Source organism: Salvelinus fontinalis, chromosome 8, assembly GCF_029448725.1.
Source record: "Salvelinus fontinalis isolate EN_2023a chromosome 8, ASM2944872v1, whole genome shotgun sequence".
Classification (NCBI taxonomy): Eukaryota; Metazoa; Chordata; class Actinopteri; order Salmoniformes; family Salmonidae; genus Salvelinus; species Salvelinus fontinalis.
The window spans coordinates 46,418,232-46,431,209 of NC_074672.1; the positions used below are offsets into that span (position 1 = coordinate 46,418,232).

The window sequence follows — 12,978 nt, forward strand, 5'->3', positions numbered from 1 at the left end:
TTACTGGGGACTCCATATATATCTACCACTACATTTACTGGGGACTCCATCATAACGCCATACATTTACTGGGGACTCCATATATCTACCACTACATTTACTGGGGACTCCATATATATCTACCACTACATTTACTGGGGACTCCATATATATCTACCACTACATTTACTGGGGACTCCATATATATCTACCACTACATTTACTGGGGACTCCATATATATCTACCACTACATTTACTGGGGACTCCATATATATCTACCACTACATTTACTGGGGACTCCATATATATCTACCAATACATTTACTGGGGACTCCATATATATCTACCACTACATTTACTGGGGACTCCATATATATCTACCACTACATTTACTGGGGACTCCATATATCTACCAATACATTTACTGGGGACTCCATTATAACTCCATACATTTACTGGGGACTCCATTATAACTCCATACATTTACTGGGGACTCCATATATCTACCACTACATTTACTGGGGACTCCATCATAACGCCATACATTTACTGGGGACTCCATCATAACGCCATACATTTACTGGGGACTCCATCATAACGCCATACATTTACTGGGGACCCCATACATTTACTGGGGACTCCATAACGACACATCTATCGCTACATTTAGGTGTTGACAGTCTCCTCCCAAAACACGAGACGTTGTCTTACCTCGGCCCACCAGGAGGACGAGACGTTGTCTTACCTCGGCCCACCAGGAGGACGAGACGTTGTCTTACCTCGGCCCACCAGGAGGACGAGACGTTGTCTTACCTCGGCCCACCAGGAGGACGAGACGTTGTCTTACCCTGGCCCACCAGGAGGACGAGACGTTGTCTTACCCTGGCCCACCAGGAGGACGAGACGTTGTCTTACCCTGGCCCACCAGGAGGACGAGACGTTGTCTTACCCTGGCCCACCAGGAGGACGAGACGTTGTCTTACCTTGGCCCACCAGGAGGACGAGACGTTGTCTTACCTTGGCCCACCAGGAGGACGAGACGTTGTCTTACCTTGGCCCACCAGGAGGACGAGACGTTGTCTTACCTTGGCCCACCAGGAGGACGAGACGTTGTCTTACCTTGGCCCACCAGGAGGACGAGACGTTGTCTTACCTTGGCCCACCAGGAGGACGAGACGTTGTCTTACCTTGGCCCACCAGGAGGACGAGACGTCGTCTTACCCCGGCCCCACCAGGAGGACGAGACGTCGTCTTACCCCGGCCCCACCAGGAGGACGAGACGTCGTCTTACCCCGGCCCCACCAGGAGGACGAGACGTCGTCTTACCCCGGCCCCACCAGGAGGACGAGACGTCGTCTTACCTCGGCCCCACCAGGAGGACGAGACGTCGTCTTACCTCGGCCCACCAGGAGGACGAGACGTCGTCTTACCTCGGCCCACGAGGAGGACGAGACGTTGTCTTACCCTGGCCCACGAGGAGGACGAGACGTCGTCTTACCAGGAGGACGAGACGTTGTCTTACCCCGGCCCCACGAGGAGGACGAGACGTTGTCTTACCTTGGCCCACCAGGAGGATGAGACGTTGTCTTACCCCGGCCCCACCAGGAGGACGAGACGTTGTCTTACCAGGAGGACGAGACGTTGTCTTACCTTGGCCCACCAGGAGGACGAGACGTTGTCTTACCTTGGCCCACCAGGAGGACGAGACGTTGTCTTACCAGGAGGACGAGACGTTGTCTTACCTTGGCCCACCAGGAGGACGAGACGTTGTCTTACCAGGAGGACGAGACGTCGTCTTACCTCGGCCCACGAGGAGGACGAGACGTTGTCTTACCCTGGCCCACGAGGAGGACGAGACGTCGTCTTACCAGGAGGACGAGACGTTGTCTTACCCCGGCCCCACGAGGAGGACGAGACGTTGTCTTACCTTGGCCCACCAGGAGGATGAGACGTTGTCTTACCCCGGCCCCACCAGGAGGACGAGACGTTGTCTTACCAGGAGGACGAGACGTTGTCTTACCTTGGCCCACCAGGAGGACGAGACGTTGTCTTACCTTGGCCCACCAGGAGGACGAGACGTTGTCTTACCAGGAGGACGAGACGTTGTCTTACCTTGGCCCACCAGGAGGACGAGACGTTGTCTTACCAGGAGGACGAGACGTTGTCTTACCTCGGCCCACCAGGAGGACGAGACGTTGTCTTACCTCGGCCCACCAGGAGGACGAGACGTCGTCTTACCCCGGCCCCACCAGGAGGACGAGACGTTGTCTTACCCCGGCCCCACCAGGAGGACGAGACGTTGTCTTACCCCGGCCCCACCAGGAGGACGAGACGTTGTCTTACCCCGGCCCCACCAGGAGGACGAGACGTTGTCTTACCTCGGCCCACCAGGAGGACGAGACGTTGTCTTACCTTGGCCCACCAGGAGGACGAGACGTTGTCTTACCTTGGCCCACCAGGAGGACGAGACGTTGTCTTACCCCGGCCCCACCAGGAGGACGAGACGTTGTCTTACCCCGGCCCCACCAGGAGGACGAGACGTTGTCTTACCTTGGCCCACCAGGAGGACGAGACGTTGTCTTACCAGGAGGACGAGACGTTGTCTTACCTTGGCCCACCAGGAGGACGAGACGTTGTCTTACCAGGAGGACGAGACGTTGTCTTACCTTGGCCCACCAGGAGGACGAGACGTTGTCTTACCCGGGCCCACCAGGAGGACGAGACGTTGTCTTACCCGGGCCCCACCAGGAGGACGAGACGTTGTCTTACCCGGGCCCCACCAGGAGGACGAGACGTTGTCTTACCCGGGCCCCACCAGGAGGACGAGACGTTGTCTTACCCCGGCCCCACCAGGAGGACGAGACGTTGTCTTACCCCGGGCCCACCAGGAGGACGAGACGTTGTCTTACCCGGGCCCCACCAGGAGGACGAGACGTTGTCTTACCCCGGCCCCACCAGGAGGACGAGACGTTGTCTTACCCCGGCCCCACCAGGAGGACGAGACGTTGTCTTACCTTGGCCCACCAGGAGGAGAGGACAAAGTAGGTGTTGACGTTCTCTTCTCCAAACTGCTCGGCCACGTACAGTCCCAGGGATCCGTACTTGTCATAGATGTTCCTCTTGGTACAGTCGTTCAGGATGGAGTGGGCGTTGTTGATTTCCTTAAACTTATCAGCAGCCTCGGGGTTGTCTGGGTTCTTGTCTGGGTGGAACTTCAGAGCCAGTTTCCTGATTGGACAGAGAACAGGAAGAGGTTTATGACTGGTGCGTGTGTCAAACATTCCCCCCCCCCCCCCCCCCCCCCATTCTATAGTTCTAGAACCCTCATGTAACGCCATCACTTCAGCCCTATCATATACACTGAGTGTACAAAACATTAGGAACACCTTCAGAGCAGCTTCAATTCGCTGGGGGCATTGATTCTACGAGGTGTCGAAAGCTTTCCACAGGGATGCTGGCCCATGTTGACTCCAATGCTTTTCCACAGTTGTGTCAAGTTGGCTGGATGTCCTTTGGGTGGTTGAACATTCTTGATACACACGGGAAACTGAGCGTGAATCTCTGCAGCGTTGCAGTTCTTTACACAAACCGGCACCTACGACCATACCTCGTTCATACCCCTTTCACACCTCAGTCATACCCCTTTCACACCTCAGTCATACCCCTTTCACACCTCAGTCATACCCCTTTCACACCTCAGTCATACCCCCTCATACCTTGTTCATACCCCGTTCAAAGGCACTTCAATCTTTTGTCTTGCCCATTTACCAGTGGTGGAAAAAGTACCCAACTGTCAAACTTGAGTAAAACTAAAGATACCTTAATAGAAAATGACTCAAGTAAAAGTAAAAGTCACCCGGTAAAATACTAGAGTAAAAGTATTAGGTTTAAAATTACTTTTGATACTTAAGTATAAAGTATAAATTGTTTCAAATTCCTTCTACTAAGCAAAACCACATAGCACAATGTTCTTGCTTTTTTATTTTATTTACGAATAGCCAGGGGCGCACTCAGACATAAATGACAAACGTGTTTTATCGAGTCGACCAGGTCAAAGGCAGTAGGGACAACCAGGGATGTTCTCTTGATAAGTGTGTGACTTAGACCATTTTCCTGTCCTGCTAAGCATTCAAAATGTAACGAGTACTTTTGGGTGTCAGGGAAAATGTATGGAGTAAAAAGTACATTGTTTTCTTTAGGAATGTAGTGAAGTAAAAGTAAAAGTTGCCAAAAAATATAAATAGTAAAGTACAGAAACCCAAAGAAAAAGTCTGAAGTATTTTTACTTAAGTACTTTATACCACATCCCATTTACCCTTAAAATGGCACACATACACAATCCTTGTCTCAAGGCTTACAAATCCTTCTTTAACCCGTCTCCTCCCCTTCATCTACACTGATTGAAGTGGATTTAACAAGTGACATCAATACGGGATCATAGCTTTCACCTGGATTCACCTGGTCAGTCTTATGTCATGGAAAGAGCAGGTGTTCCTAATGTTTTGTCCACTCAGTGTAGTTCAGCAACAGCAGCTCTCTGTTGACCTCTAGAGGATCTTGTCTCACAGTGGACTGTGCTAAAAAAAGTCCACATTCTCTAGGTTGTGTCCTGTGGTGCTGTGGCGCGTGCCCATAGGACTTCCTGATGTCCTCTCCCGTGGCTACTGGTGCTGTGTAGTAACGGTGTGCTGTAATATGTGGTGTCCTGGTGTATATTGTTACCTGTAGGACTTCTTGATGTCCTCCGGCGTGGCGTTCTTGTCGATCCCCAGGACCAGGTAGAGCGAGTCTCCTGATGTAGACAGAGAACGCTGTCTCTGCGCCTCGGCTGCCATGACGACCACTCCTTCTCGCTCTCGCCTTCTGTCTCTCACACTCACTCCTCACCAGTCTGAGGGCGGGAGAGAGAAAGTCAGTGACGGTGTGATTCTAGAAATATCTATGATAAAATAAAACATGACTCTACAGTAGCAGACAGACTACACTAGCAGACAGACAGACAGACAGACAGACTACACTAGCAGACAGACTACACTAGCAGACGGACAGACAGACAGACTACACTAGCAGACAGACAGACAGACAGAGAGACTACACTAGCAGACGGACAGACAGACTACACTAGCAGACGGACAGACAGACTACACTAGCAGACGGACAGACAGACAGACTACACTAGCAGACGGACAGACAGACAGACTACACTAGCAGACGGACAGACAGACAGACTACACTAGCAGACAGACAGACAGACAGAGAGACTACACTAGCAGACAGACAGACTACACTAGCAGACAGACAGACTACACTAGCAGACAGACAGACAGACAGACAACACTAGCAGACGGACTACACTAGCAAACAGACAGACAGAGACAGACAGGCAGACAGAGACAGACTACCAGGAAGTTAGAAACGACAGGCTGAGTGGGCGGGGAGCTTATATTCATGAGCTCGCCTTGACTGACAGCTCTTTGACACACCTTTGTCTAGCATCTTGGATGCAGCGTTGCAGTAAAAATGTGATGGAAACACATTGAATATATATTTTTAAGTCTGTCGCCAATTTGAAGGAAACCTAGTTATTGATATCACTTGGAATGACTCTCCCCCCTTCTGTTCCTTGCTGCCTGAAGACCTAGCTAGCCAGTCACTAGCTAACACCATACAGATGAAGACCTAGCTAGCCAGTAACACCAGACAGCCGAAGACCTAGCTAGCCAGTAACTAGCTAACACCAGACAGATGAAGACCTAGCTAGCCAGTAACACCAGACAGACGAAGACCTAGCTAGCCAGTAACACCAGACAGACGAAGGCCTAGCTAGCCAGTAACTAGCTAACACCAGACAGACGAAGAACTAGCTAGCCAGTCACTAGCAAACACCAGACAGATGAAGACCTAGCTAGCCAGTCACTAGCTAACACCAGACAGATTAAGACCTAGCTAGCCAGTCACTAGCTAACACCAGACAGATGAAGACCTAGCTAGCCAGTCACTAGCTAACACCAGACAGACGAAGACCTAGCTAGCCAGTCACTAGCAAACACCAGACAGATGAAGACCTAGCTAGCCAGTCACTAGCTAACACCAGACAGACGAAGACCTAGCTAGCCAGTCACTAGCTAACACCAGACAGATGAAGACCTAGCTAGCCAGTCACTAAGGAGGAGGTTTCACATCCATTTCACAGACAGATGAAGACCTAGTTACTGGCTAGCTAGCTAACACCAGACAGATGAAGACCTAGCTAGCCAGTAACTAGCTAACACCAGACAGATGAAGACCTAGCTAGCCAGTAACACCAGACAGATGAAGACCTAGCTAGCCAGTAACTAGCTAACACCAGACAGATGAAGACCTAGCTAGCCAGTAACACCAGACAGATGAAGACCTAGCTAGCCAGTAACTAGCTAACACCAGACAGATGAAGACCTAGCTAGCCAGTAACACCAGACAGATGAAGACCCAGCTAGCCAGTAACTAGCTAACACCAGACAGATGAAGACCTAGCTAGCCAGTAACACCAGACAGATGAAGACCTAGCTAGCCAGTAACTAGCTAACACCAGACAGATGAAGACCTAGCTAGCCAGTAACACCAGACAGATGAAGACCTAGCTAGCCAGTCACTAGCTAACACCAGACAGACGAAGACCTAGCTAGCCAGTAACACCAGACAGATGAAGACCTAGCTAGCCAGTAACTAGCTAACACCAGACACAAATGAAAGGGAAACATAAATATCTTTGCCATAGATTAATAGGCTATTTAATTATATTTGCTGACACCCTACAGTCGAATGTTGGCACCAGTAGAGTAGCTATCTAGCTATATAAACCACGCCCTTCTGCAAACACACCTTCTCCCGATGTTGGTTACAAGACAGTACTTATTTAAATTAGGTAAGAGAATGTTCCCATTGGTGTATTACAATGAGAGTTAGGGTGATGTCACTCTGTCCCTTTCATAATGAATCCAGGTGTTTTAACATGAGGGAAGGGAACCAGTAGCAAGAGTCATTTCCCCATCATACTTTGATCTTATTTCGTGGAAAAACTTGCCCGCATCTCAGACAAAATAGTCACACGGTATACGCACGTAATGCACCATGACAACCTCATAGCATTGGCCTACATAACATATCCTTGTGAGAGAGAAATATGTGAGTCGGTCTCTGTGAGGGAACAAGGCTGCATTCCAGAGCGGTGTGCTTCCTTGCCAAACGGAGGGGATGACAGTCTTCCTACTAATGAATTGACACACTTCGACCACATCGGTTTCCGGGTCACGGAGGAGAGGATGGATTTCTTGCCCCTCTACGAGAAAACCCCAGGCAAACCCTGGCTAGCTGCTGGTAGAAAATCACACTTCAGTCTGCTCACCCCTCACGGCCACCGAGGCCCCAGTCTGCTCACCCCTCACGGCCACCGAGGCCCCAGTCTGCTCACCCCTCACGGCCACCGAGGCCCCAGTCTGCTCACCCCTCACGGCCACCGAGGCCCCAGTCTGCTCACCCCTCACGGCCACCGAGGGCCCCAGTCTGCTCACCCCTCACGGCCACCGAGGGCCCCAGTCTGCTCACCCCTCACGGCCACCGAGGCCCCCAGTCTGCTCACCCCTCACGGCCACCGAGGCCCCCAGTCTGCTCACCCCTCACGGCCACCGAGGCCCCCAGTCTGCTCACCGCTCACGGCCACCGAGGCCCCAGTCTGCCCACCCCTCACGGCCACCGAGGCCCCAGTCTGCTCACCCCTCACGGCCACCGAGGGAGTAAACAGTTGAGCGATCAGTGAAGAGAAATGATGGAGCAGAGGGGTAGCTATGGCTACGAGCCGTGTGCGTGTGTGCGTGTGTCTGTGTGTCACGCCGTGGGGCTTCGATGAGAGACATACTATTCTCCACTTCACTGACTGATTGGCACACACAGGAAGAGGCCAACCCCCTGGTTCATTGGTTAATTTAGGAACCTGGGAACTCATTCAGGCCTACTAATCTAATGACATTACTATGTGTTACTGACTGACTGTTGCTACACACTACCCTGGTTCCCTTCCTTTCAGCTCTGGCCTGGTAGGCCTCCTACTCAGTGTGACATAGCTACTAGATCTACCTGTAGTCCCAGAGAAGGCCTGGACACTTGTTGTTTGACAGTATAATCTGATGGGTCACAGGAATGGTTTCAGCTCATGAAAGCCATGCAGCCTATTAGCCAACAGACAAAAGAATTGACCCTTTATCACACTTTAAACATTATTATTATTTATTTTTTTACTAGCAAGTCCAAACTCCATGACCCGCTCTCCCTCTGGGTAATTTTCAGGCTATTCATGGCCTCGGTTTCACTTTGCCTGCCTGTTCTGACAGGGGCTTGTGCACGAAAATAACCCTGACAGGCAAGCAGTAAGACAGGCAGGCAGTAAGAAAAGGCAGGCAGTAAGAAAAGGCTCACCACCAAGTAGCAGGAGGAGCTGGTTCAGGATAATCTGATCATTTCCTCTGAGAGCCCGGTTTGGGATTAACCAGGGGTGGAGCTAGAGGCTGGAGCCCTAGACACTGACTGATCTGAGGTAATTGCTTTATATTTCCTCCATAGCGGTTCGGGTTTAGGCTACGGGTAGGGTAAACTGGTCCTGAATCAGTGGCTAAAGGCTAGTGTGTTGAAGGCTCCATTGGTGCTTAAGGGGGAGGGTTTAAAGTGTGACATGCCACCTCGGGTGACACCCGGGCAGAAGGCCGGCTTCCTTAATTACACTGTTGCCTCTTATTGATGTGTCAATGTGAATTAACCTACTACACCCCCCCCCCCCCTTCACATGTACAGAGACACACCATTAGTAGCCAGTCATAGCAGCTACCATGGGGGTTTATAATTCTGCCTGGCTAGCAGCTCTTCAAATTAGACGGTGTCAAACGATACCATGTACAGCAAACAGGGAGGTGATATAGGAGAGAGATCGGGTGTTGAGGACAAAAAAAAGACAGTGAGGGATAGAAGTATTCTCACCATGGTTACAGAATCCTGTTGCCACAGCTGCCGTTAAGGAGTCTGTGTGTGTGTGTGTAGGGGCCTGTCCACTAAAACCCTCACCAGATGGTCGACTCCCCGCCACGTTGCCATAACAACCCTCACTAGGCCTAAAACACACTGACACAACACGGCTACAATACACAGAGCGACCAAGCTGAGGTTCCGCTGCCTAGACGGAGCCACTAAAGCCCTGTCATTAAACCAGGCATCCTGTCAACCAGCGGCGTGTGTTTCCGTTTTACAGCTTTCAGACAGTATGTCTGGTCAGTACGCGTTGGTGGTTAGCACTAGCTATGGGCAGGTCAGTACACATTGGTGGTTAGCTGTGTGTTAGTATTAGCTATGGGCAGGTCAGTACACGTTGGTGGTTAGCTGTGTGTTAGTACTAGCTATGGGCAGGTCAGTACGCGTTGGTGGTTAGCTGTGTGTTAGTACTAGCTATGGGCAGGTCAGTACACGTTGGTGGTTAGCTGTGTGTTAGTACTAGCTATGGGCAGGTCAGTACACGTTGGTGGTTAGCTGTGTGTTAGTACTAGCTATGGGCAGGTCAGTACACGTTGGTGGTTAGCTGTGTGTTAGTACTAGCTATGGGCAGGTCAGTACACGTTGGTGGTTAGCTGTGTGTTAGTACTAGCTATGGGCAGGTCAGTACACGTTGGTGGTTAGCTGTGTGTTAGTATTAGCTATGGGCAGGTCAGTACGCGTTGGTGGTTAGCTGTGTGTTAGTACTAGCTATGGGCAGGTCAGTACACGTTGGTGGTTAGCTGTGTGTTAGTACTAGCTATGGGCAGGTCAGTACACGTTGGTGGTTAGCTGTGTGTTAGTACTAGCTATGGGCAGGTCAGTACACGTTGGTGGTTAGCTGTGTGTTAGTACTAGCTATGGGCAGGTCAGTACACGTTGGTGGTTAGCTGTGTGTTAGTACTAGCTATGGGCAGGTCAGTACACGTTGGTGGTTAGCTGTGTGTTAGTATTAGCTATGGGCAGGTCAGTACGCGTTGGTGGTTAGCACTAGCTATGGGAAGGTCAGTACACGTTGGTGGTTAGCTGTGTGTGTATATGGCAGGCTTAGGGAAGTATGTGTTGATTGTTAGGGCTGGGATAATACCAGTATCGCAAATATTGCAAATCTTTCCATGGCAAAAAAAAAACCCTGTCCTTTAAAAACCTTCTGCATGTAACATATTGTGTTCTATAACCTGGGAAATAAAGACATGTGACTCTGGATGACATCATAATGAGGTTTGTTTCCAACATGTGTAGGGTGCCGTCTTTCAGATGGGACGTTAAACGGGTGTCCTGACTCTCTGAGGTCATTAAAGATCCCATGGCACTTATCGTAAGAGTAGGGGTGTTAACCCCGGTATCCTGGCTAAATTCCCAATCTGGCCCTCAAACCATCATGGTCACCTAATAATCCCCAGTTTACAATTGGCTCTTTCATCCCCCTCCTCTCCCCTGTAACTATTCCCCAGGTCGTTGCTGCAAATGAGAACGTGTTCTCAGTCAACTTACCTGGTAAAATAACGGTAAAATAAAATAAAATAAATAAATAAAATTAGTGATGTTTTCCTAAAGAAGCTACGTCTGATAAGTGTTTTGTTTCCTTGCCACGACACTAAAGAGCACGGCGATGCTGCTATGGTGCCGCTCTAGTGACTGTGTCTGTCTGATATGGACAGGTCCTTGTATATGGACTGGTAAGTGTGTTAGGGGCAGGTCAGTGTGTTCTTGGACTGTCGTCCTGCGTTACGGTCACAACCGTTCGCTCCACCTCAGGTTCTTCCTCGACTACTTAAACAGAACAGGGAGATTTTACAGAACTAACAGTGACAGTCAAACAGGGGAGGCCACGTCCTCCTAAAACACGATGACAGCAGATCAGTTTGCCCTGGCTCCTTTGTCACACACTGTCCGTACACTAAGCACTGGTATATTACGCACTCTGTACTCATCGTTGCGTACTAACCTCAAGAAGGCGAGGTCAGTACAGGTGCATCGAAGCTGGAACCGAGAGAGTGAAAAACAGCTTCTATCTCAAGGCCATCAGACTGTTAAATAACCAACACAAGCCGGCTACCACCCGGTTACTCAACCCTGCACCTTAGAGGCTGCTCCCCTATATACATAGACCTGGAATCACTGGCCACTTCCATAATGTTTACATACCGCTTTACTCATCTCATATGTATATACTGTATTCTATTCTACTGTATTTTTGGCTATGCCACTCCGACATTGCTCATCCTAATACTTATATATTCCTTAATTCCATACTTTTAGTTGTGTGTGTGTTTTGTGGTGAATTGTTAGATATTATTGCACTGTTGGAGTTAGGAACACTAGCATTTAGTTAGATATTACTGCACTGTTGGAGCTAGGAACACTAGCATTTAGTTAGATATTACTGCACTGTTGGAGCTAGGAACACTAGCATTTAGTTAGCTATTACTGCACTGTTGGAGCTAGGAACACTAGCATTTAGTTAGGTATTACTGCACTGTTGGAGCTAGGAACACAAGCATTTAGTTAGGTATTACTGCACTGTTGGAGCTAGAAACACAAGCATTTAGCTGGGTATACTGCACTGTTGGAGCTAGGAATAGAAGCATTTAGTTAGCTATTACTGCACTGTTGGAGCTAGGAACACTAGCATTTAGTTAGCTATTACTGCACTGTTGGAGCTAGAAACACAAGCATTTAGCTGGGTATACTGCACTGTTGGAGCTAGGAATAGAAGCATTTAGTTAGATACTACTGCACTGTTGGAGCTAGGAACACAAGCATTTAGTTAGGTATTACTGGACTGTTGGAGCTAGAAACACAAGCATTTAGCTGGGTATACTGCACTGTTGGAGCTAGGAATAGAAGCATTTAGTTAGATACTACTGCACTGTTGGAGCTAGGAACACAAGCATTTAGTTAGATACTACTGCACTGTTGGAGCTAGGAATAGAAGCATTTAGTTAGATACTACTGCACTGTTGGAGCTAGGAACACAAGCATTTAGTTAGGTATTACTGGACTGTTGGAGCTAGGAACACAAGCATTTAGTTGGGTATTACTATAGGAACACAAGCATTTAGTTGGGTATTACTATAGGAACACAAGCATTTAGTTAGGTATTACTGGACTGTTGGAGCTAGAAACACAAGCATTTAGTTGGGTATTACTACACTGTTGGAGCTAGGAACACAAGCATTTAGTTGGGTATTACTATAGGAACACAAGCATTTAGTTGGGTATTACTGCACTGTTGGAGCTAGGAACACAAGCATTTAGTTGGGTATTACTACACTGTTGGAGCTAGAAACACAAGCATTTAGTTGGGTATTACTGCACTGTTGGAGCTAGAAACACAAGCATTTAGTTGGGTATTACTGCACTGTTGGAGCTAGGAACACAAGCATTTAGTTGGGTATTACTGCACTGTTGGAGCTAGGAACACAAGCATTTAGTTGGGTATTACTGCACTGTTGGAGCTAGGAACACAAGCATTTAGTTGGGTATTACTGCACTGTTGGAGCTAGGAACACAAGCATTTAGTTGGGTATTACTATAGGAACACAAGCATTTAGTTGGGTATTACTGTAGGAACGTAAGCATTTAGTTGGGTATTACTGTAGGAACGTAAGCATTTAGTTGGGTATTACTGTAGGAACGTAAGCATTTAGTTGGGTATTACTGTAGGAACGTAAGCATTTAGTTGGGTATTACTGTAGGAACGTAAGCATTTAGTTGGGTATTACTGTAGGAACGTAAGCATTTAGTTGGGTATTACTGTAGGAACGTAAGCATTTAGTTGGGTATTACTGTAGGAACGTAAGCATTTAGTTGGGTATTACTGTAGGAACGTAAGCATTTAGTTGGGTATTACTGTAGGAACGTAAGCATTTCACTACACCCGCAATAACAATCTGCTAAACTTGTGTATGTGACCAATACATTTGATTAGATTTTTAGCACGT

General features: G+C 48.8%; 1 protein-coding gene across 3 annotated transcripts in view; it reads right to left on the reverse strand.

Moving 5' to 3' along the window:
• LOC129861346 (dnaJ homolog subfamily C member 5-like) overlaps positions 1-12,978 on the reverse strand; it is a 47,045-nt gene that overhangs the window by 11,627 nt on the left and 22,440 nt on the right. For all 3 annotated transcript variants that reach the window (XM_055932716.1, XM_055932717.1, XM_055932718.1), the window contains exons 2-3: positions 4,703-4,871; positions 2,995-3,208 (exon numbers count right to left, since the gene is read on the reverse strand). In XM_055932716.1, the coding sequence (XP_055788691.1) occupies positions 2,995-3,208; positions 4,703-4,815 (327 nt within the window). In that variant the 5' untranslated portion in view covers positions 4,816-4,871. The remainder of the gene's footprint in view (positions 1-2,994; positions 3,209-4,702; positions 4,872-12,978) is intronic.